The sequence below is a fragment of the Pelophylax lessonae genome, assembly GCF_965119305.1.
Source record: "Pelophylax lessonae genome assembly, chromosome: 2".
Classification (NCBI taxonomy): domain Eukaryota; kingdom Metazoa; phylum Chordata; class Amphibia; order Anura; family Ranidae; genus Pelophylax; species Pelophylax lessonae.
The window spans coordinates 586,425,104-586,446,252 of record NC_138769.1 but is presented as its reverse complement, the minus strand read 5'-3'; the positions used below and the strand labels follow the sequence as shown (position 1 = coordinate 586,446,252).

General features: G+C 37.8%; 1 protein-coding gene across 1 annotated transcript in view; it reads left to right on the top strand.

Moving 5' to 3' along the window:
* The window catches only part of SCN8A (sodium voltage-gated channel alpha subunit 8), a 328,265-nt gene that overhangs the window by 270,794 nt on the left and 36,322 nt on the right, over window positions 1–21,149 (top strand). The window contains exons 20-25 of the mRNA XM_082244781.1: window positions 3,626–3,799; window positions 5,607–5,729; window positions 11,811–12,095; window positions 12,347–12,400; window positions 14,869–15,010; window positions 16,686–16,810. Coding sequence (XP_082100907.1) covers window positions 3,626–3,799; window positions 5,607–5,729; window positions 11,811–12,095; window positions 12,347–12,400; window positions 14,869–15,010; window positions 16,686–16,810 — 903 coding nt within the window. The remainder of the gene's footprint in view (window positions 1–3,625; window positions 3,800–5,606; window positions 5,730–11,810; window positions 12,096–12,346; window positions 12,401–14,868; window positions 15,011–16,685; window positions 16,811–21,149) is intronic.

Genomic DNA, 21,149 nt, shown 5'->3' with positions numbered 1-21,149 from the left:
AAAGTGGAGCAGTGAGACGCATTGTGAGGCAGATTTATTACAAGTCATGAATTCCTCCTTTGGCAGCAGAAGATTTAGCCTGATTTGTGACTAAATGTATTGCTAATTTACTTGATAAATGTTACCCACTATTTTTTATCTTAACCCAACGTATACTTTTATTTACCATCAATGTGCATTTATAGACAGATTTTTTTAAATGTATTTATAACATAACTGGTTTGTAGTAATCATCTGAATACCTTTATTTACTTTAAGACTGTCCTGAAGGAGAGTCATAGTTATTCCTGTGTATCTAATCGCAAGCTGAGGGGCAACTGTCTAGGAGGAGATTTAACTCACTTTTTGAAAGATTTCCTTTCACTTTGTGTTGATGTATTTATTCTACAGGACACTAAGTGAAGGGAAGTCCTAATGAATGGGACACCGGTTGCAAACATAAACCTGACATGGGTTTTAAGTTTTCCTTACACTATTCAAAACAAAAAAAAAAAAAAAAAGGCTTTTATCTTTTTTTCTTGCGTTTTTCTGTCAAAGCTTTGTTGTTCAGATGCTTACAATGACATTTACAAACCCTTCTTTAAGGGCTCTTTCACACGGGCGTTCAGTTTTTTTTGCCCGATCAGGTCCTTTTTTTTTTTTTTTTTTTTTTTTTCCGTTGGCGGATGAAACACGGACATAATGTATGTCTATGTAAATACGGATGTCAGCGGATGACACCACTGACATCCGTTTTTGCGTCCGTTCCGTTTTTTGAACGGAAGAAAAAATAGGGTTCTCTTCCGTTCCAAAAAACTGAACAGAACGGACAAAAAACGGATGTCAGCGGATGATCATCCGTTGATATCCGTATTTACATAGATGATACATTATGTCCGTTTTTCATTCGCAAACGGATGGGATGAAAAACGAACATACGGAACGCCCGTGTGAAAGAGCCCTAATGTTTTTTTTTTTTTTTTTTTTTGTTTTTTTTTTTTAATTGAGATAGGTATATGCTTTGGTGTTTTACCAAGGCTAAGTCTAAAAAAAAGAAAACAATGTAGCGTATTCAGGCATTTCTTGTTACAAATAGCCATACATGTCTTTTTATGGAAAAATAGGATTTTTTATACACAACGTATAATCTTTTTAGTCTACTGAGGGACACAAAAATTCTTAGATTGATGGTAATACTATTATACTGTTGCCTACTGGAGAAATGGACACTGGCAAAAAAACAAGTTGTTACTGGTTATCCCCACCCACAACCATCATGCCTCAGCTTTGTAGAAAATTAGTTCAAAATAGCAAAAAAGATGAACAATCCCAAGAAGAAAAAAAATGGCAGTAACTTAGGACTGTTTGCAGCTTGAAGAGCCACCTGAAGGACCTCTCAAATCTGGAATCAGATGAAGTCAGATTCACCTTAGAGAACAGATAACAGATGACCAAGGGGAAGCTTTACAAACTAGAAAAAGTCTCTGCCTGAGTAACCTAGAAATACGAAAGATATAGGGTTCCCTGAAGAAGCAGTTGCTAAGAGTCTCAAAGCTCAGAACACATCAAACAATTTTCCTAATGGTGGACTGCAGTCAGATAGAGGGACAGAACACCTGGGAAGAAAGGTTGAGGTAAAATGCAGAATGGAGGAGAAGGCTGCCAGTTTAGATAAGACTGCTTCCATTTATAGTCCCTTACTTGCAAAACATCTGGAACATCTCCGGGTGTAGTCACTACTATCCCTGGTCCAGACTGAGGAAGTTTGCCTGACAATTGTCTACACTGGGGGCTGAAAAATAAGGAACAGAAAGTTCTGCCCAAACAGAGTCTGGACTACTTGTGCTGCCACAGTGAAATTCCCTCCTTGCTAGTTGATGTATGTGATGGCAACAGTGTTGTCTGACTGAATCCAGATCAGATGACCTTCCAGCAGAATGCATGGACAGCCAAATCACCCTAAGTTCCAGGATACTGATCAGGAGATGAACCTCCTCCAGTGGCAAAGACCCTTGCATCAGCATGGTGCCCAGGACCAAGAACTGGTAGTAAAGGGCCCCACAGCAAAAGGTGAGAAATATGGAAACACTGGAAATAAAGAACGCAGCAGGTACACATACTTGATGTCCACATAAATCAGTGCCAATTTAAAGGGTAAAGCGGAACACTGCACTAAGGAGAAAACAAATACTTAGAATCTGAGCATAATTTTCAAAGATCAAAATTAGTCCAAACAATCCTTCCTTCAACAAGGTCATAGAGTGCCATTTCTGTTCTTTCTTTTTAAACAGTTTTTATTGAAGGCAAAAGAAACATGGTACAGTAACATGCAGTATAAAGATTAGGTACATGCCGTGATAACAAGTCACAGTAAATATAGAACTACAGCATATAACTTTCAAGGAATAGGTAACAATGTGATACGCATAAGAGATCCCGACTGACCCATTTCGGTTTACCAGAGATTGAGGTGAGGGCCAAACAAAACAAATTAGGATTAAGACTTAAATGAACCCCCCCAACTGACCAGATGTACTACAATACCAAAGGTAATTAGAAGGATTCTAACAGGACTTTTGCCAGTACCATACCATGCCCACTAAAAATACATAGTAGCCACAGTGAAATGCTGGTTTCTAATAGTGATGAAGTGAAGGACCGGTAACAACTGTGTCAGGGCATAGGAACAACTGCACTCAAAAATTCACAACAGCTCTTGTAAATGAGCCAGGAGAGATTTAAAAATGAAACTCCCCAAGTACAATGTGACTGTGCTCTTTTATTTAGCCTGTATTGGCATAAAGTACTCTATGATTGTGGTCTGTTCTGGAAGAGTCATCAAGTGTGATGCAAATGTACTGCTTATCAGAGCTGATTCCAGTCATTCTCCAGATATACAGTACCTTTGTTTTCTTACTAAGAAAGTAAGCGTAGAGTATGGGAGCATTCCCACATGCTCTAGTACGCTCCCTGCTACATTAGAACTGCTTCATTAAGTGCAGCTGAAAAGGAGGGAAGACATAAAACTGTAACCGTTCCCCTTGTATAACCCTAGCCAAAATAAAGAGGAGAGCGTTCATGTGGCCAACTAGCAAAGTACATACAGCATGAGCAAGGATATAAAAGAAAATGATAATTTTTACTCCCATAAAATTGCCAGTTAGCTACAGTTGCTTCTGTAGCAAATACCACATAGGTAGTCTCAGTACCTAAACAGGAAGCCTCAACACAACATAAGCCTGCTAGTTTCTCACAAAAATTAGTTGCAGAGACGGGGATGAGAACACTTCCTCAGCTCTGGACTGATAACTCCAGGTACTTCCGAGATTTAGCACTTTCAGAATGAATCTTCCAGCAGCTATTGAGAGTAGAAAACCTTTCAAAGAAAAAGAAAAAAGCTAAAGGAACTACATCCACTCTCCTGAGGACACTAGAAAAAAACTGAGGGGTGGTGGTTGTGGGTGGGGTTTTTCTGTGCTGGACAAGAGTTTTTGTTGCCAGTGTCCATTTATCCTGATGTTCGCAGTCTAAGAGTGCCCCGTCAATGGAATATCTTTTTATGCATGTGCACCTATTCTATAAATCTAAATGTCTTTCAATAAATAAACGGTCACGTATATTGTTGGAATTTTCCATTGTTCGGTAGGCTTTTGAAGACATCTATATAGAACAGCGCAAAACCATCAGAACAATTCTCGAGTATGCGGACAAAGTTTTTACTTATATTTTCATCTTGGAGATGTTATTGAAGTGGTTGGCTTATGGATTTGTCAAGTTTTTCACAAATGCCTGGTGCTGGCTGGACTTCCTCATTGTTGATGTATGTATTCGTTTATGTTTTTACTGAGATAAAAATTAATGTCTTTCCAGGTTTACTATATTCCTTGCCTTCTTTAACATATTGTGGAAACACACTTCTGTGTACCCATTCACCTAACTGCAACCCTACAATCCTCTAATGTGGCTTCTTATCTCTCATTGGAAGCCTACACTGTAAATGCTTGGAAGTTGTTAGTGGCATTGCCCAGTATGATTGTGTCCGTGCTGATAGAAGGCCCCAGCTTCCTTGTTCCCATGACGATCTGTCCAAGAGCAATCAAAGTCATTTCTCATTTCATCACAGTTGCAAAGAGGTCCTTGATTATTTAAAGCTAAGTTATTTATGAGCAGCACCACAAGGAAGCCAGTGAATTATCTGCACAGCAACTCGTCTAACAGAGGGTAGGTGATGGGGTGGAAAGCTGTCCTAGAGGCTGTAGGTGTGTGAAAGGGTACACAAGGTGTCACATATTCTAAATAGAACCACAAATGTATGGATATAAAAGCTATGACAATATAAATATGACAGTGGTTTCCCAAATATGGTTCAGCAGTTATATAATGTAATACATAATTGCCAGTCAAGGGATTATACTAAGGGGGCAAGGGTAGCTAATGACTGTTATTCTATGTAACCATTTAACACTTGGGGTCCTTGTGTTGAAGTAAGTAAAATAACAAAAGTTATTTATATCTTCATTAATACTATGAAATATGTAATAAGCAAGTTTACAACCACTGAACTGGAGTTCATGGCATAAACAAATTACTTTAGTAATTGCTTTGGGTACTTTGTATTTGTTATAGCCTACAGGTTTTGCCCTTCACTGAATATACTGTGCCCAGCCTATAGGAAAGAACCTAGTGTACTTATTTAGAAGACCTCTACTTGGGCTCAACCTTAGAGTTGTGTATATATAAGGAATCATTTCACCTATGTATCTGACCCCTCCATGTACTAATTTGGACTATTAGCCAATGCAAACATTCCTCTTACAAGACACAGCAATAAAGCACTAACATCTGAATTGATGGGCCACAATACCATGTATACCCTGTAGCTGTAGACCAGAACAGTTCCAATTTGGAAATGTGAGAGTGTTAGGAGTAATCTTTCTATTTACTCCATAGAGGGGCCAGAAGAAGGGCTGAAATTTTTATTAACCTGAACATTTACTTTCATACTTAAATTCAATATAGGTATTAGATGTTGCTCCTTAACAGATTAACTACCTTGTTCCTTCCCCATGAATTTTGGTATGTATTGGCTACTCATTAACATTTACATTGTATTTTTCAAGGACAGCTGCATGTTTGAGACCCTCGTGAAAACCACCACCCTATTATCCATTAAATAATTATAAAAACACACCAGGACACAAGAGTAAGACCAGTCATGGCACAGTCTTAACCACGCCCATACATGACTTTAGTTTCCAGATAACCTATTTGTTGAACGAATGTGCTGTATATGTTTATTTGTATTCTTTCTCACAGGTACCTTTTTAATTTGTCTGGCTTCATTTAGTGGAAGCAGCTGTATCCAGCAGATGGTGAAGGGCAAGGGTAAGAATTTTGTCAGCCCCGCCTTGAATAGACCCCCACTGTCTATCTGTGTGGTTCTGCTTCACTTTCATGTATTTCTCCTTCTCGTTCTAATACCTTTTCAACCATGTTTCCTTCCAGGTCGGTTCTGTCAAGTGATTTAGACAGCTGAGGTCCCAGCCATGAATCCAGGCTGTTTAATCAGTGTTAGGCTTTGACTCTAACAGTCTGGAACCTCTCTTTGCTTTTCTGTTTCTGTGTAGGTCTCTTTAGTAAGCCTTGTAGCTAATGCCCTGGGCTACTCGGAACTAGGTGCCATTAAGTCCCTTAGGACCTTAAGAGCTTTGAGACCCCTAAGAGCCTTGTCACGATTTGAAGGGATGAGGGTAAGATGCTGAAAGCAGCTGATCCTTCTGCATGCATACGGAGCAGTTTAAAGCATGCTAGAACTGATCAAACCGGATTGAGATTCAAAATTCATGATGCAGCTGCTGACCTCCTTATCCCTGCACCCTCTGCTCAAACAAGGGAGACGCATTCAGCTGCCTCATCACATTAATACTGGCCCAAAATGACATATCATTTGTAGTACATTGTAACATTCGCTGTTCTCATCTGGCCTGGCTTGTCTCCAGCACCCAGAGGGTTTCCCTGCTATATATCTATAGGGAGAATCACCAGGTGCAAAAAAGAAGAATTTGAACCCTTTACCAAGTGATGTTTCTAGTTTATAATATATTTCCTGGTAAGTGGGTATTCATAGAAGAAATTTGACTAACCTAGTTTGTGTCCAAGAGAGACAGTATCACTTTCTTTTTTATTAAATAAATAACATATGATATTCTTGGTTTAATTCATCTTGCTGCACCTTGTTGTTCTCAGTCCAGTCTTACAAAGACTGGAAGGCTTGTCTGACGGCGAAGCTTTTTCACTTCTTCCCACTTCTTTCTATGCTTTATGGCGCCCTGTCCCATCACTGTGGCTGACAGAACACTATTAGATCATTGAAGCAATGTCTTCTAATTCTTCCTAAAAAATCAATAGCAGTACTATACTTATTAGCATGGCCAAACAATTGTAAACTTTGACAAATATACATATACAATTACTGGTAATGGACAGACCAAACTAAAAAGTAGAACTAAACTAGAAGTTGAAGTTCATATACTTATTTATATAAGCATACTGATTAGTGTGAAAGTCAGTTTTGTGTGTGTATATATATATATACATACATAAGCAGATGAGTCTCTATATTTAAATAGAGCTTCATAGTGTAAATAGAGTCCCCATGTCCATACAGATGAAAATAGTACCCCAAAAGTAAAATGATGCAATGCTGGCAGCTTCGCATTTTTTTTTCCAACCCTTTCATAAGGTCCAGTCAGAGTTCTCCAAAACATTCTTGTATATTATTAGGGGAGTTGCACAATAATTTATGTTAAGCAAAGTTCTGTAATTTTTCTGATCACAGGTAATCCCTTTCCAAGTTTAGCTTAACAAAGAAAAGGGGACAGAAGTCAGTTTTTTTGTTTTTGCATGTGCTGAATAGATTGGGCGATACTCAATTGCTGGTGATAGGAAGGTACTATTCTCCCTTCATCCTGTTATTCAGAAAATAATAGAATTAAAAGAATTAAAACATTTCTTTAACTATTTAGTCAGAGTGACAGTGAAATAATAACTCTATCCAAACTGATATGTTGATGAGCTAGTTCACATGTCCCTTGATGCACTCATTGGTTAAATATTTGTAATGTAATGACCACAATAGTGGGAGGACTTCTAAATTAATTATGTTCATAATTTCCTATAGTCATACTTGGTGCTGTACATTAGTGAAGTTTTTTTTTTATAGAGATTAATTATCCTATGAAACAGAGATTTTTTAATGTACTTGAAGTCCTATACCATCTTAAGACAAATTAAAAGAATTCAGTACGGTAAATACATATTAATTTGGAAACTACAATTATATCTCCATTGTGTAGAAATAATTTGTTTGGTTTTTCTACACAATCCTTTTTTTTTATCAGTTTATCAATTAAAATATATTACAGTAAGTGAAAAACTAGCTATATGAAATGTTGTCTGAATTAGAAAAACTTGTATAGGATAATTTTCTCAAATACAGATGAAACACATCATGATCAAGTATCAGTATTTATAATACAGCATGTTTGTACATGTTAAGTGGGTGCTACTGGATTCAATAGAGCTAATTAAAAAAACTTTACCATGTGGAGAGGAATTGGCTATACTCAGGATAATCTATGTGACCCAACCAATCTCTAATATTTTTTGACTGATTGCTTAGTTCACTATCACATGTTAGAATGACAGTGCCAATATCCTTGAGCATTCCGTTCTGCTTTAGGCCTTTTATCATCACCTTAAGCACTCTATGAACAGGATCTATCCCTTTTTTACCAGTCATGTTTTCTAAATAATTTTAGCCAGAATCCTCTGTTAGAGGCACCATGCTGTATGGTTCACATGCAGAGCTACTGTTGGAATATGCAGTCTACCAGTCAGGAGCATGAAAGAGATACAAGACAATGAGATAAGACTGCTGCTTGGCCCAAACTATACAATCTCTCTTAGTAGCCTCTAAAGCTTCAAACTTCATTTCTGCTTCTAAATTTACACACAGTGACCCAAAATCAGGTAGCCAATAAAAGGTAGAAGGTAAAAAATTGTAAATGCTGTTCTGGTCAGTGCTACCAACTTCTTTAAATAGTTTAAATGATACATTAAAACACGAAGCACATTTTAAATAAGATGAGGTGCACAAGGCATAATTCAAGAAAAAAAAATGGAGGGTCTCCATCTTTCTATTGCAAACAATAGGACGAACACTGCATTATTTGTTAGACTGGAAATGCTATTAGTAAATAGTGGTTTCATTAAATAGCCAGTGTATTTTATTGTTACAAGACAATACCAGATTTAATCAGCAGCAAGTGTAATCTATAACTAAAGCTGTATGTCCCTAAAACAGTTGTGGAGTGTGTAGCAGGTTATAGTTCTCCATATATTACAAAGGTCCACTCTAAAGAAAGATGGGTACTCTTTAGACATTTTATCACAGCTTGATATTAAGTTCCATTACGATTTATATTCTCTATCTCCATATTATCTCATACAATATTACTAGTTAGTTAAAAACCCATGAGCGAATGATAGAAAGCATGTGTAGTGCAAGCTTTGAATCATTACATGTACTGTAGTTCTTTGCATTCTCAGCTTCATGTTAACTTGCTCTTGGAAAGAACTACCATGTCTCTTCTCTTTGTTTTGTAAGTGGTATTAATGCAGTGAAACATGCATGCAATATATTAACTGCCAATGCACAAAATCACATAAAAGCCATGTTCCCTCTTCGGGCTTCAGGGATGGGGAAAGATCTTTTTAATGCGTGGTTTATGATTCAGCAATGTAGCTATAGACTACAGAAATATTTATATTTGATGTTATTATTAATAATATTGGCATGCACACCTTTTATTACATTTCATATCGTGATTGCATCCTAATGTAATAATAGATACTAAACAACTCTTCACTAGCAAAGCCACAAATTGTGTAAAACTCAAAGCCAACTGCTGGTACATACGTGATAAATTTATTTTTCAAAGCTGTAGAGTTAGAATCACTATAAAAACTTTTAAATGCTAAGGACAACTTAACTTAGTACTAAAAATTAAAGCTCAAGGCATGCCAAAACTTTTTTTTTTATAGTTTTAAATAGAATTGGGAAAGGTTAAAAAAAAACTCAGATTTGTGTACCATCTGTGTCTCAGTTGAGGGGATTTCGCCACAGTTTCTATCCTAGTGACAGAGGGACAGAAAGAGGGGGAATATCTCTCCACCAAGGAAAGGAGTGAGGAATTTTTGATGATTTTGTTTACTGACCTTTGACAGCAGTTCTCCTCACTTCTTGTCTTGGTTTTATAATAATAAACCATGAGGAAAAATTCTTGTGGAATAAAATCCTGACAGAAGTTCTAACCCTTTCCCGTTCTATAAAACTTTAAAAAATGGGTGTAGTTGAGCTTTATTTAAAGGGTGTTTAGCAAATGCTCAATTGCATCTGGAGGTTCCAAAGCATCCTGAGACATTATTGCTGAATTCTGTTTCAGAATGAACAGTAAGGTTCATATGTTCTATCTGCATCAAAAGGTCATCATTATGGCCAAGAAGGGGAGGATGGTATGAGACGTTGCCACAAGAGTCTCAAACACTAGAAATCAGAATTTCTTGTTCTGAAAAGTGCCTGAAATAGAATGAGTGTTTCTCTAAGAAATGTAAAGTAGTCTTTTCTCTGCCAACTGATTGTTAGAATATAAAAGTTTGAACTAACTGCAATGCCCACGGTCACCAGCCAGATTCACACCACTGGTCCTTAGAATGCAAAGTTAAAAGTCCAAACATCATGACATGGAACAAAAGAGCAACCCATTATGGGGGTTAAGAAAATTCTCCCTTCATCAGGACTTAAAACACTGCATTAAACGCTGGATCCCTGGGTCTTAAAAAATGAATAATTTAATGTTTGTTTAGTATTCATGAGTAGCATCTTCTTGTGCAGATTGTAGCTTACCTTTCTTAAATGAAATCAGTGAGCTGTATATTTTCACCTGTATGCAAAAAGGGATGGTTAAATATTCTTAGCAATAACTCAAAATATGAACCAAAACTTGTCTCTTTAGTGTTAAAAAGGAGGGAATATGGCTTTTTACAATTTGAGCTTGCATAACATGCATGCTCAGCTGGCTGCCTGATATATATATATATTTATGTGACCTGTGTATCCACCAGTATGGCCTTTTAACACTACCCACTTCTAATGCTCAGTGAAAGTTATCTCTGCTAACCCTTGAATATCCCTCTAAAGGCCACTTGCCGATATGAATATGTATATATATATGAATATTATAATCACATCCTGCAGGTAAATTATTGTCACATGGTGTTTTTCAATACAGCAACAATCCTTTTAAGGCATTATACACAAGAACCTTTGCCTTGTGTATCCCTCAGCTCTCTCTATAGTTTCATATCCTGTTACCCTTGGCTTTTACTCATCAAAGCTCAACCACACCTGAAACAAGAGGTTATCAACCATTGATAATAAGTTTATTGATATGACAACATTAGCAATTCAGAATTACAGCATAAAGGTTACTAGCATTTATTTTTGTTACCCAATCAAAATGATGGACATGGATTACAGAGACCCTCGATGCAAAAATTATTTTAAAGTCGAATGTTTATTACAAATTGGTTCATATACACTGTTTATCCCACCCACCACAAAGCCCAGCTGGAATTTTTTTTCCCAGCAGTAATGGGGGGGGGGGATGTAGTGTTCCTCCTGGAGTTCTGTGTGTTTGTCGAAGGGAAGGTGTTAGAGTCATGTGTTGGCTGTCGTTCCGACACTGAAGTGTGGAGAGGGTAAGTAAAACTTGGGCACATTTCTTTTAATACAGGATGGGGGGGGGGGGGCAATAATAAAAAAAAATGGAATCCACTTTAGGGCAATTTTCAAAATGTATTTTGAAAGTTTGAAAAGCACTGAGTAGATGGTGTCCATATTTAACAAGAGATTGCAGTGCACCTACTTGGTATTCCTAAGCTCAGCTAAAACCTTTGCCATGTTCTCATGCACAATTTACATATCTATCATCAGTGGCTTGGATGTAATTTAACTTGTTCAGATGTTTTATTCTTCTTCATCCTCAGTGGTAACCACCCTCTCCCACTGATTTTACTAAGTGCTCATATTATCTTCCCTTGCGCATACTTTCTGATTGGGAACTTAATAGGCCTTAAGGTTTGTTAGCTGTTCTTTTCCCAGCAAGCTTTTATCCTACATCTTGTCCATGATTTATATAGTCTTTACAGGAGATGGGGTCACTTATTACAAGTTTACTTGAAATTAATTCCAGCCCCCCTTTGTTAGGTTTTGGGATAAGGCAGATTTCACATTGGTAGGAAGTTAGATGAATTTCCCCCAATAGTCTAAAAAAGGTTTAAACCCTTCCTAAAATATGTTTCTTATTGAATGTATTAACATATCCTTACCCTTAGAGTTCCACAAAGCCTGAGCTATTAATGAGCTGTGCCAACATGAGAAGGAAAGCCTGTTCCTTTTATTGCTGTGTACCAACAAAACAGGGTTTTCTGCATTTTTGTGCATTCTAAAAATTCTATGTGGCACTAATTTATTGAATTGGTATATGTATTCCAAAATCATGATTATAAAACATTGACTTGGAATTATACTGTTTAGATAATCTGTTCATGTTTAACAGGCTCTTGTCTTTCACATGCTTAACCAAAGCATACCTGTCAGTGGCCTTTAATTCCAATCCACCCCCCTCCCCCCACCTCCTATAATATAAAGTCTTTGTTCAGCTAGTAGGTTATGTACTTTACTACAGTGTTCTTTTCTTCCAACACAGGTTGTAGTCAACGCTTTGGTTGGAGCTATCCCTTCCATTATGAATGTATTGCTGGTCTGCCTTATATTTTGGCTGATTTTCAGTATCATGGGTGTCAACTTATTTGCTGGCAAATACTACTACTGTTACAATGAGACAGCTGAAGACAGATTTCTAATAGAGGATGTAAACAACCTGACAGAGTGCGAAAATCTCATAAATCAGAACTATACTGAAGTCAGATGGAAAAATGTAAAGATTAACTTTGACAACGTTGGTGCTGGATACCTTGCATTGCTTCAAATAGTAAGCTCTTTTTTTATGTGTATAGTGCTTGTAAAGGCTGTATTTGTTAAGTACTTTTGTTTTTACATATCTGAGAGACAAGAAATAAGTACTTCTGATTACAGTATCTGCTTGTGATTTTCTGTTTCTATATTTTATTTCCGTTATTGCATCATTAACATTGACACTCATTTTGCATATAGAATTTTGGTCCTGTCTGTATAACTTGGAACATACATTTTAATGTTTTTTATTTTATTTTAACTTTTTAGGCTACGTTTAAAGGATGGATGGATATTATGTATGCAGCAGTAGACTCTAGGAAGGTAAGCATGTGGATAATTCTAGTGGATATTGTCTCTTTACGCATCTTTGTGGTATGCTCAGCTGCAGGAACTGCTGATACTAATTCTGAGCCACATTTTAATGCACAAAATACACTGGTGGGGGGGTTGCTGGATATTTTTGAATAATGTTTTCTTAGCACACAAGTGTGATTGAATCATAGAGCCCCTGTGCCAAACCTGTAGCCTTTTGCCACTTACTGTGCAGCCCTCTGAGCCCCTGGAGATAGAAGCCTGTGTTTTCCTTACCTAGGTGTTTATTCAATCCAGTGAGGGAAATTGTTCTTTAGCATGTGTACCAGGAAGTAACCGTTTTTAGGAGGCTGCATGGAGCATAGATGTGAGAGCATTGATTTGTAGTAGCAGTAATCTCTAGTATTGTCATTTAATAAGTCTCCAGTCAATTAGTCTCATGAAACATATTCCCAGTCTCCAACAACCTCCATAACATTTTTGCAGTCTTGGACAACTATCCTTAGAATCACATTCACTGAATATTATGTGTGGCCCGTTGGTCATGTCAGGGGCTGCATCATGAGTAGATTTTCACTACAATTGGTTTTCCTCCATTTGAATGTGTTTATTTCCAGACATTGCACATTTAAGATAATCAGGACTCTTTTTTTAGGCCTAAGTCAATATTTAAGGAAAAATGTGGACATTCTGGTGCTTTCACACTAGGAATGAGCAGTAGAGAAAAAGGCAGCAGGCCTCTTCTGCCATACACGTTTCTATTAACTTAATAATTCACATTTTACAGTATCTGTAGTACTACCCCAAAGAAGCCGCTTGGTAATTTGGGTACTCGACTACAAGAACCACCTCATCCCTTTGAGCACACCTAATTGAAAATGACTGCAAGCTATTTTTAACAATACAAGTATAGATACCTTTTAACTTGGCTCAGATTTAGTACCAGGAAATAGACACAAGACCGTTTAGTGGTAGATTAAATCAATGTATTGGTACAGATATGAGTAAATGATGGTATGTGCATAAATTAGCATACAGTTGGTAGATACAGACACAGTCTGCTAGACAATGTAATCCCGATGCCAAAGTAAATTAGAATAGAGTTATGTACTACTTGACTGGGATCAACTCATAACTCCGCAAAGACAGCAATAAACAATTCATATAACATTAATTGCAATGTGAATAATAATCATTTGACTAGCCTGAGTGCACGCTAGGAGAATGACTAGGGTATGGTGCAATGCTCCCTGAGAGGTACCTCTTAGCATAAGCAGTAGGTTAAGATCTCTGTAAAGGTCAGCTGTAAAAAGGAGGTCTTTATTCCTAACTTCTCAGCTGCCTGTCGTTGGGACGCAGTTGTACTGTTGGTGCACATGAGCATAGTCTCAGTCAAGCCTACGGGTAGCATAAAGGCTTCTAGATGGCTGTATGGTCAGTATCTAAAGGGTTCAGTCTCTCCCTCTCTCTAGCAGCAGCTCACCAGTCCCAGCGATATTGCAGCTCGCCATTCATTTTCCCCACAGCAAATCCACTCTCTGCTCTGCACCCAGGTGACTCTGGCTGTCAGTACACCTGGACTCAGCACTCCGGATCCTGCTTGGGCCGCCAGTATGCAGCAGCAGTGATGCAATCTGGACAGCAATGTCTACTCCCTGGGCTCCCTCTTGGCAAGAGAAAGTGTGCCCTGTGCAGCCTGAGAAAATACAGCTCTTTCCCCTCCTCCTGACAATCTCTCATTAGAAAATGCAATTTAAAAGCTCTTAATTACAGTAGAGTCTCTCTTCTGGACTGCAGTTCCCACAGTGCAGTGCTGTCTGACTAATCTATTGAACTCTTCTTGCTCAGCAGCTCCCTACTCTTGCTGTTATAGCTGCTAATCAGTTCAGCAACACAGGGCAGCAGCTACAGAGAGCAGCTGCAGCCAGTGTTTCTCTCACGCTCCATCCTTAGGCAAGCACCCGACTACACATCTCTTTGCATACATATATAATTTTGTAGTATATCTAGCACAAAATACTGAGAGTAATATTCATTAAGTAAAGTAACAACAAATTTAGATGCATATTGATGCATATTAGGCTGCCATGAGCAAAGTTTATACTGTAGTACAACATTTTTTTACATACATACCTGAAATCTTGGGCAACTTACTGCAACAGCTTTACACAGGTCTGCGATATATTTACTACCAGAGATGAGACACATTTTCACTCAAAACAGCCATGCAATGAAGAAGTGGTCAGGAGCAGGATTTATTCTATCGCAGTGATATTTTTAGAGCAGCAGAGGGGTGAATTTATGAATGAGGCTGCCTAATTATCATAAACTTGTCTTAACCATGTTTCCCTGCTAGTGTTTAACACCTGCTTGCTTTTCAAAAGAATTAATAAATGCCCCCTGGCATGTTAAGCTTTTATGTAGTTTGCATTTCTATTTTTGGCTGTATATTAACATATCATTTAAATATGTTTCAGGTCACGCAACAACCAAAATATGAAGACAACATCTATATGTATATTTACTTTGTCATTTTTATAATCTTTGGGTCTTTTTTCACCCTAAATTTATTCATTGGTGTCATCATTGATAACTTTAACCAACAGAAGAAAAAGATAAGTATTACTGCTGTATACTATGCATGATACATAACATCACATGCATTTATGTCTTGTTGAAAAAAAAAAATTGAAAACAAACTTTCTAAGTGTAGACAGTCAGGTTCTTGACACAGAACAGAGGGGGCATTGTGTATTTATTGGAAAGGCACTGTTACTATGTTATAATGAAATTAAATAACTGAAAATTATATAGTTGTAAATGATATCTAGGGGACAAATAATTCATTATAGGGAGGCATTGCCTAGCTCTGGGTTTTTAGAATTGGAAAAAACAAACATTTGCATTTTATATTTGCTTGAATGTTTTCATGCAGATTTGTTTGATCTTCAAACATTTACACAAGGCAGGCAGTAATAATGGATTGTACACTGTAAGAATGGTATGATTCTCTACAGACAGAGCAAATTTGCCTTCCTATATTCAGGAGAATTGGTTTGCTCAACCATAGTTAGAACTTTTGATAGACAGCCTTATCACAAGGAACAATACAGGACTCAGGGTGCAAATTGTATGTCCGGACAAAATAAAAAAAAAAACACATTTTGCACATCTCTGTAAAAACATACACGTTTCCCCCATGCTTTGCCTCTTTAAAAATGCTGCAAGTACAGAAAAATCCCAATTGATTCTGCCAGAAATCCAGTAAACTCCTTGCTTTCTTTTTGAACTATGTTCTCTCCTGCTGGATTACAGAATACCTCCCCCTTATTACAAGTGTGTGTGTGTGTGTGTGTGTGTGTGTGTGTGTGTGTGTGTGGGGGGGATTCTATAGTCTATAATGGGAAAACTTAGGCCTGACAACACTGCTTGGGATTGTAGTGCAGCAGCTTACTAAAGACAGTTAGAAGCTTACAGGATTTCTGGCAGACCAACAGGTATTCTTCTGTTCTTGCAACCTTTTGAAAGGGGATAAAACAAGAGAACGTGTGCATGTATTGCCGAGATGTATTGAATATGTTTTTTCTTGTTGGCCTAAATATATTTTAAGCCAGCAGTACTGCAGGCACATTCCCAAATTTTTTTTGCGGGCATGTCTGATATGATACTGTTGACTGGGGTCAAATTCTACATAATTGGCTTTTGAATAACTATCAGTGGTGCAGAGTGAGAAATTGTGTCAGAAAAATTATGTGCGAAATTGTTTCAGATTATCTATAATGTCACAGTGACCATAGGTTATATGAAGCGAAATGGTGAAGTTGCATGTGTGTAAAATAAGATTCCTGGCTGTTTGCAAACGTCGACCAGGGATTGGGTAGGCATACTAGCAAATATCGCCAGTTTGTTCCTGCAAATCCAACGATCATCCTTAACAACTACTACCCGTGTGCCACCTACTGCTTGGCACACCAATGTGCTTATTCTATGCACATAACATATATGCAATCATTTCAATTTATATGATGCACAAATGGCAAAATCCATGCGAAATGCCCAAATGGGGTTTCCCTATTTTTTACACACATGTAAAATTCCACAGGAACATGCATCATGATCCATTGTTTATTTGTTGCACAAGTATAAATGTCACAATCTGCACCATTTTATTGTCGGACCACTGATAATTTATTAGGCCCAATTTGTTTTGTTTGGCAGGTAGTTGGGTTAGATTGGCACTAAGGCACTGGTGGGAAAACCGCAATGAACTATTTGTCATATAGGTTGTAACCAGTTTTGTGTTTTCCTCTCTACTTTGGAGGTCAGGATATCTTTATGACAGAAGAGCAGAAAAAATACTACAATGCTATGAAGAAATTGGGCTCGAAGAAACCTCAGAAACCCATCCCGAGGCCATTGGTAAGGCCCATGTGTTATGTTATATGGGAGGGTGCCTTTATGTGGGTTCTGCTTCAAGTGAACATGTTCATGATTTGATGCAAGTATTATTTTTTTTCAAAATTATGTACAAAACTGAAGCATTGCTTTAATTTAATATTGTTAACTATGGTGTATTTTATGGACCATAAACAGGAGTAAAGAAAGTGGTGTCATCTGCTTAGATTACAGGTGCATCTCATAAAATTAGAATATCATCAAAAAGTTAATTTATTTTAGTTATTAAATTCAAAAAGTGAAACTCATATATATTCTATAGATGTGTTACACACACAGTGATATATTCAAAGCATTTCTTTCTTTTAATTTTGATGATTATGGCTTACAGCTACTGAAAACCCAAAATTTGATATCTCAGAAATGTAGACTATTACATAAGACCAATAAAAAAAAGAAAAATATTTTTCTACAGAAATTTTGGCTTATTGAAAAGTGTGTCCATGTACAGTAGAGTATGCACTCAATACTTGGTTGGGGCTCCTTTTGCATGAATTACTGCATCAATGTGGTGTGGCATGGAGGCGATCAGCCTGTGGCGCTGCTGAGGTGTTATGGGGAACCCAGGTTGCTTTAATAGCAGCCTTCAGCTCATCTGCATTGTTTGGTCTGGTGTCTCTCATCTTCCTCTTGACAATTTTCTATGTGGTTTAGGTCAGGTGAGTTTGTTGGCCAATCAAGCACAATGATACCAGGTATTGGTACTTTTGGCAGTGTGGGCAGGTGCCAAGTCCTGCTGGAAAATGAAATCAGCATCTCCATAAAGCTTCTCAGCAGAGGGAAGCATGAAGTGCTCTAGAATTTCATGGAAGAGGGCTGCACTGACTTTGGACTTGGTAAAATACAGTGGACTAACAGGAGATGACATGGCTCCCCAAATCATCATGGACTGTGGAAAATTTGAATTTTATTTAGAAATCAAGGTCCCAGAGTCTGTAGGAAGAGTGGAGAAGCACATAATTCAAGTTGCTTGAGGTCCAGTTTCGATTTGCAGAGCCATGTCACCTGCTGTGTTTTTAAGTCCAAAGTCAGCGCAGCCCTCTAACAGGAAATTGTAGAGCACTTCATGAGCTTTTGAACTGCATCTCCACCGCCTCCTGCATCACAGCATTTGATTGACAGCAGCGGGATCCAATGGCTGCCGCTATTATCAATCTGCCCAATGAGGACAGAGACATCTGCTCTCTTGTACGTCACTGGATTGGAACAGGCTCAGGTAAGAATAAAGGAGGCTGGGGGCTCCTGCAGAACAAAAGGTTTTTTTTTTTTTTTTTTTTTTTTTTTTTACTTTAATGCATAGAATGCATAGGCTTTAGAACCACTTTAATTAAATAACAGTTCATTATATCAGACCTGCTGGAATTCTAGTTTGAATGGAGAAAATCCAGAAGGCCTCTTATTTGCAAATAAGTCTAAAGGTGTCACCCCCTCTCCTGGGTGTCAATTCCTTGGATTTCTGAGAAGGGGCTTGCCAAGAAATCGTTTTAATGCCTTTACACAGAATCTGAGCATAAATCTCGTCCTTATACAATATCAGAACAAATCTTTCCTCTGTTTTCTTTACTTTATTATATGCCAGGCTTTTTAGGCATCGAAAACACTGGTAAACACTCACAAACATCCCTGTGAGTCTTTTCCTGTAATAACTGGCCTCTCTGTGCTGTTTTGGCTATATTTGTGGCTCTTTTTAACATGGGCTCAGAGTTTTCCCATTGTCTTAACTGCGTGTACATGCATGCAGCTTCACTATCAAAATCTTTCTCATAGCAACAAATCCTATGAAGCCTGAGAAAGTGACCCACTGGTATACCCCTCATAGTATGGCCAGGGTGTCAAGAGTCAGCTCGCAGGACTGTGTTGCCAGAGAGAGGCTTTCTATACAGGCCGGAAGAGATCTGCCCCCTTTCACCTCAAAGAACCATATCAAGGAAAGGTCCCCGTATCATAACTCAAATGTCCAGTAAACTTAAGATTTAAAGGGTTATCATTCAGATAGTCTAAGAAATCTGCAAAACTCCCTAGACCACCAGCATACACAAATATCAAGTCGTCAAAATAGCGATGATAACATTTGATGTGTATCCTAAAAGGGTTCATACCTCCAAAAATGCGGGTCCTTTCCCATCAACCCATATATATGTTGTTGTGAGAGGGTGAAAAATGAGCGCCCATAGCTGGCATCAAAAGAAAAAAAATTTTTGCTTCAACAAATACTCTAAGCACTCTCTATGGATCAAGATGTATTCACTATGATGGGACAGATAAAAAAGATACAGCCCTCAAGCCCAAATAATGGTGTATTGAAGAGTACAGTATAAACTGGACTCATCACAAGTGATCCACATATCCCCTCTCCTCCCAGGACAATTCCTGACATATATTTACTGGTGGTTTTGTATCCCTTAGATAGCTGGGGAGTTGTTTTACTTGGGGGCTAAAGTTTGCAATCCACCCATAAACTGATGCGTTTATTCAAAGAGCCTATTCCAGCTACTATAGACCTAACCCCTTATGGGTTTTAGGGAGATAATAAAAGACAGGGGTAATTGGAATGGATGGATTTAATACTTCATCCAAAGGACCCCTAACTTAACATATTCTATATGAGTGTGTTCAGGGTACTTTTAAACTTTATTGTGGGATTCTTCTTTAATTTAACGTTTGTCTGTTCATCAGACAATTGCCTGATGGCTTCAGCTTCATATTTGTCAGATTCATGAACTACCACCAGATCACCCTTATCCAAATTTAATGACTATAGTGGTGTCAGGAAGCAGGTTTGAATGATTAAAGAGGAGTTACAACCTGGGAAAAAAAATACTGTAGCTGCTGACTTTTAATATAAGGACTCTTACCTGTCCTGGGAGCCCAGGATTTCAGCACCCCAAGCCGATCCGTCCATCGGCTCCGGGTGCAGGCACCGGCATCGTCACTAAGGGAGACTTTACTTGTGGCTTCACAGCCTGTTTCCTACTGCACATGCGTGGGTCGCGCTGCACTTTCTGAATGGTCCCACTTTTTTATGGGACCTGTATGTCTGTATGTGATCTTAGCCGGAAGTAGGAGCGGGTACCTGATTTTGACATGTAGCCGCTCACCCCTTCCCCCTGAAAGGTGCCAAATGTGGCAGTTGGAGGGGGGAGGAAGCAAACAAGCGGAGCTTCCGCTTTTAGGTGGAGCTCCATTTTATTTAGGTCAGCAATATTGATTGTTTAATTAATCGGTGTATAACTACCTCCAATGCAAGAATAAATTATTAAAAATAATTAAGCTGACCATTTAATTGTGCCTGAGATTCACTGCTCTACGCAGATATTCTTTAAGCACAATAAAATTGTGAAAGTATGGACTATGAAACTAGAAAAATAAATTTAGGATTTTTTTGAGTCACTTAACAAACACAAATAACAGTAGAACTGATAGTGTAACACATACACTGAAATTATATTCACAATGAATTCCTTAATTTACCATGCCAAAACATATGTAGACACTAGATTAAATCAAATCATGAACTTCCTCTTGTAGATACCCTAACTAATTATAACTAAACCTGGCAGATAATTATCTGCATTTGTTATATCTGTTATTCCACTGCAGCCAGATTAAAGGGTGGAGTCCATCTGAGTCATGCCAATACAGCTGAAATCTAATAATCAAATCCCTAGGTGTAAGGGTATTGTGAGGAGAATATCAAATTAACCAGTAAAAACTATTTCAACTAGAATATTAATTAAAACGACAAGAATCATGAAATTATAGTAGAGTTAGTTGCCAACCATACTTCAAAATGGCTACTGATGGGTGGAGCGGGATCAAGCAAGTTGGAGTCTGTCTTTGGAGATGGATGATGTGTGTCTTTTCTGGTGGATCTTCTGTGTATAATGGAAGATGTTCTCTATGATGGAAGATGTATCGCCCTCTCCCTGAGTTTGCTTATTTATCTTCCAAAAACGATTTTAACCTAGGGGTTCTCCCATAGGGTGTCGTTGTTAATATTTACTCACTTCTAAATGGAGGATCATACTATCAATTAACGATTTGGTTGCATAATAAATAACTTACTTGACCACTAGATGGCCCTCTGAGACTAGAAATTCCTATATTACGTTTTTGGGAATAAAAGGGATCTATTGGATCTCAGGTTTATAGGATAAGTTCAAATTATATCCTTAGATTGCTTTAATGTCATTTTATACAGAGGGCATATAGATATATTGTTCCAAGGGTTTGGTGGCATTAGTTGTGATTTTTTAATTTTTTTTCATATTACATCTAAACATAAAACCTTGGCTAGAGGGAT